At 50.6% G+C, this 1938-nt stretch overlaps 1 protein-coding gene across 1 annotated transcript; it reads left to right on the top strand.

Moving 5' to 3' along the window:
* Positions 1 to 578: 578 nt before the first annotated feature.
* On the top strand, positions 579 to 1146 carry LOC123174922 (uncharacterized; the record flags this gene model as incomplete). The annotated part of the gene is made up of 1 exon (XM_044590112.1): positions 579 to 1146. A coding segment is annotated over one exon (561 nt), but the record flags the coding sequence as incomplete, so codon positions are not given.
* Between the last annotated feature and the right edge of the window lie 792 nt (positions 1147 to 1938).

The raw sequence follows: 1938 nt of genomic DNA, 5'->3' as shown, positions 1-1938 counted from the left end.
GACATTAGCCTTCATTGACTTTCAAATCATGTATGAGCCTCGTAAGTGTAACAAGTCGGCACATGTTTTAGCGGGTTTAGGTGCATCTAGTCCATATTTGGGTGGATGAGATCCCAGAACTTGTAAACTCTGCTGAGCTAAGTTAATGGAATATCAGTGTTCCATGTAAAGAAAATGTTATCATTGGCACTAACCCAAAGTTCATCATACTGCTCAAACGGTAGAGCCAAGTGGGGTGCTCCCGTGGTTGTATTGGCCGAGATCGATCGACTCCAACAAAAAGACGGCGATTGGTTTGGCTTGGGCTGCTCAAATCGCGGGTGGTCCGGACACGAGTCGCGTACGTGTCGATCTTCATGCGATTCGTGTAGGTCTAGTCTCTTGTGGCTACGTGAGCCTTTAAATATAGTACAGCACAATCCAAACTTAGATTGATCACCGCGAGCGTTTCGACCAGAGTTCGCCCAACCGAGACCGTCGCCCTTCCACACATCTCATCTAACCTATGTGCTACTCCCCGGCCTAAATTTCCTGTCGTGATGAGGGCCATGGCGCTGCTGCTGCTGGTGTCGCTGCTGGCGGCGGCGGCGGCGGCCACGAGCAACACATCTGACAACGTGCACAATGAGAGGAGCGAGGAGGAGACGCGGCGGATCTTCCTGGAGTGGAAGGCCGAGCTCGGCAAGACCTACAGCTCCCTCGCCGAGGAGGAGCGCGCGTACGACATGTTCAAGCACCGCCTCCACGACATCGACCAGTGGTGGCACAAGAGCGGCTACTCCGCCTGGTCCTGGGACAGGGAGAGGAGCGAGGAGGAGACTCGACGGATCTTCGCGGAGTGGATGGCCACCAACGACAAGATCTACAGCTCCATCGACCACGAGGAGCACCGCTACGCCATATTCAAGGACGCCCTCCGTCAAGTCGATCGGAACAACGCCGGATATGCCTTAGGGGTCGACACTAACCACCAGGGCATCAACGGCTTCACCGATCTCTCCCTGGAGGAGTTCAACGTCGTTTGCTCCGGGTTCATCCCGGAGGGCTTCGAGCCATCGCCGGCCGACTTAAGAAGGGATGCCGAGATCCAGGAGCGCTTGCGGCTAGTATATGCCCCTCCATCCCTTTGGGCTCATTGACATCAGAGATACTATCAGTTATAGTCTATGTCTATCTATTTCAATATATAGGAGGCTAGTAAACTCTAAAGAAATATGTAAATAAGACCCATGACATGATTTTTTCGATGCCATGTAATCTTGGTTGATCGAAATTTACTACTTGATTGGTTTCTTGTTGGTCCCGTGCAATGTTTTCATCATGTAGAACAGAAAGTAGAAAATTACCATAAATCGTGCTTGTTATTATAAACGAAAAATTAGAAACATGCATAAAGAAATCACTAGCGACATTTACCTTATTATCACGTTGATAGGATATGTGTTGCCTGATTGTAAAATATTCGACTAGAGTTAAAAGCATAAGTACGTGAAAAATTATAGCAACACCTGAAATATATGATTAGGTTTCCCATCGTGAGGATGAACCACTAGCCTCCGCGTGCTCTCGCGCCCAGGTGCCGGGGAGGTCAACAAATTGGAAGGGGCTCACATGGATATCAACGTAATTCAACACTCTTTCAGCACGGAAGATACTCACATTAATGTCAACGTGCTCCCGGTGGGGCAAAAAAAATTGGGTCCTTGAGACGTGCCTCCTCGAAGCCGCAACCGGAAGGTTTGCCCATGCGATAGTTTTTCCATGTAATATCAACGCTGGTGCCGGGCCCGGCGTGACAGTGATCAAGCCAGGGCGTCCCTAACGTGGACCAGATCGGAAGAAGGGCCATACATTGATGGAGATCGAAGAAGACCGCCACGGAAGAAGCAAGAAGCGGGCGGGGGATACTACCGCCGGCTGTCCGTCGTCGAGCGGCTC

Source organism: Triticum aestivum, unplaced genomic scaffold, assembly GCF_018294505.1.
Source record: "Triticum aestivum cultivar Chinese Spring unplaced genomic scaffold, IWGSC CS RefSeq v2.1 scaffold49256, whole genome shotgun sequence".
Classification (NCBI taxonomy): domain Eukaryota; kingdom Viridiplantae; phylum Streptophyta; class Magnoliopsida; order Poales; family Poaceae; genus Triticum; species Triticum aestivum.
The sequence above is the reverse complement of the archived record's forward strand: the minus strand, read 5'-3'. Positions and strand labels throughout refer to the sequence as shown.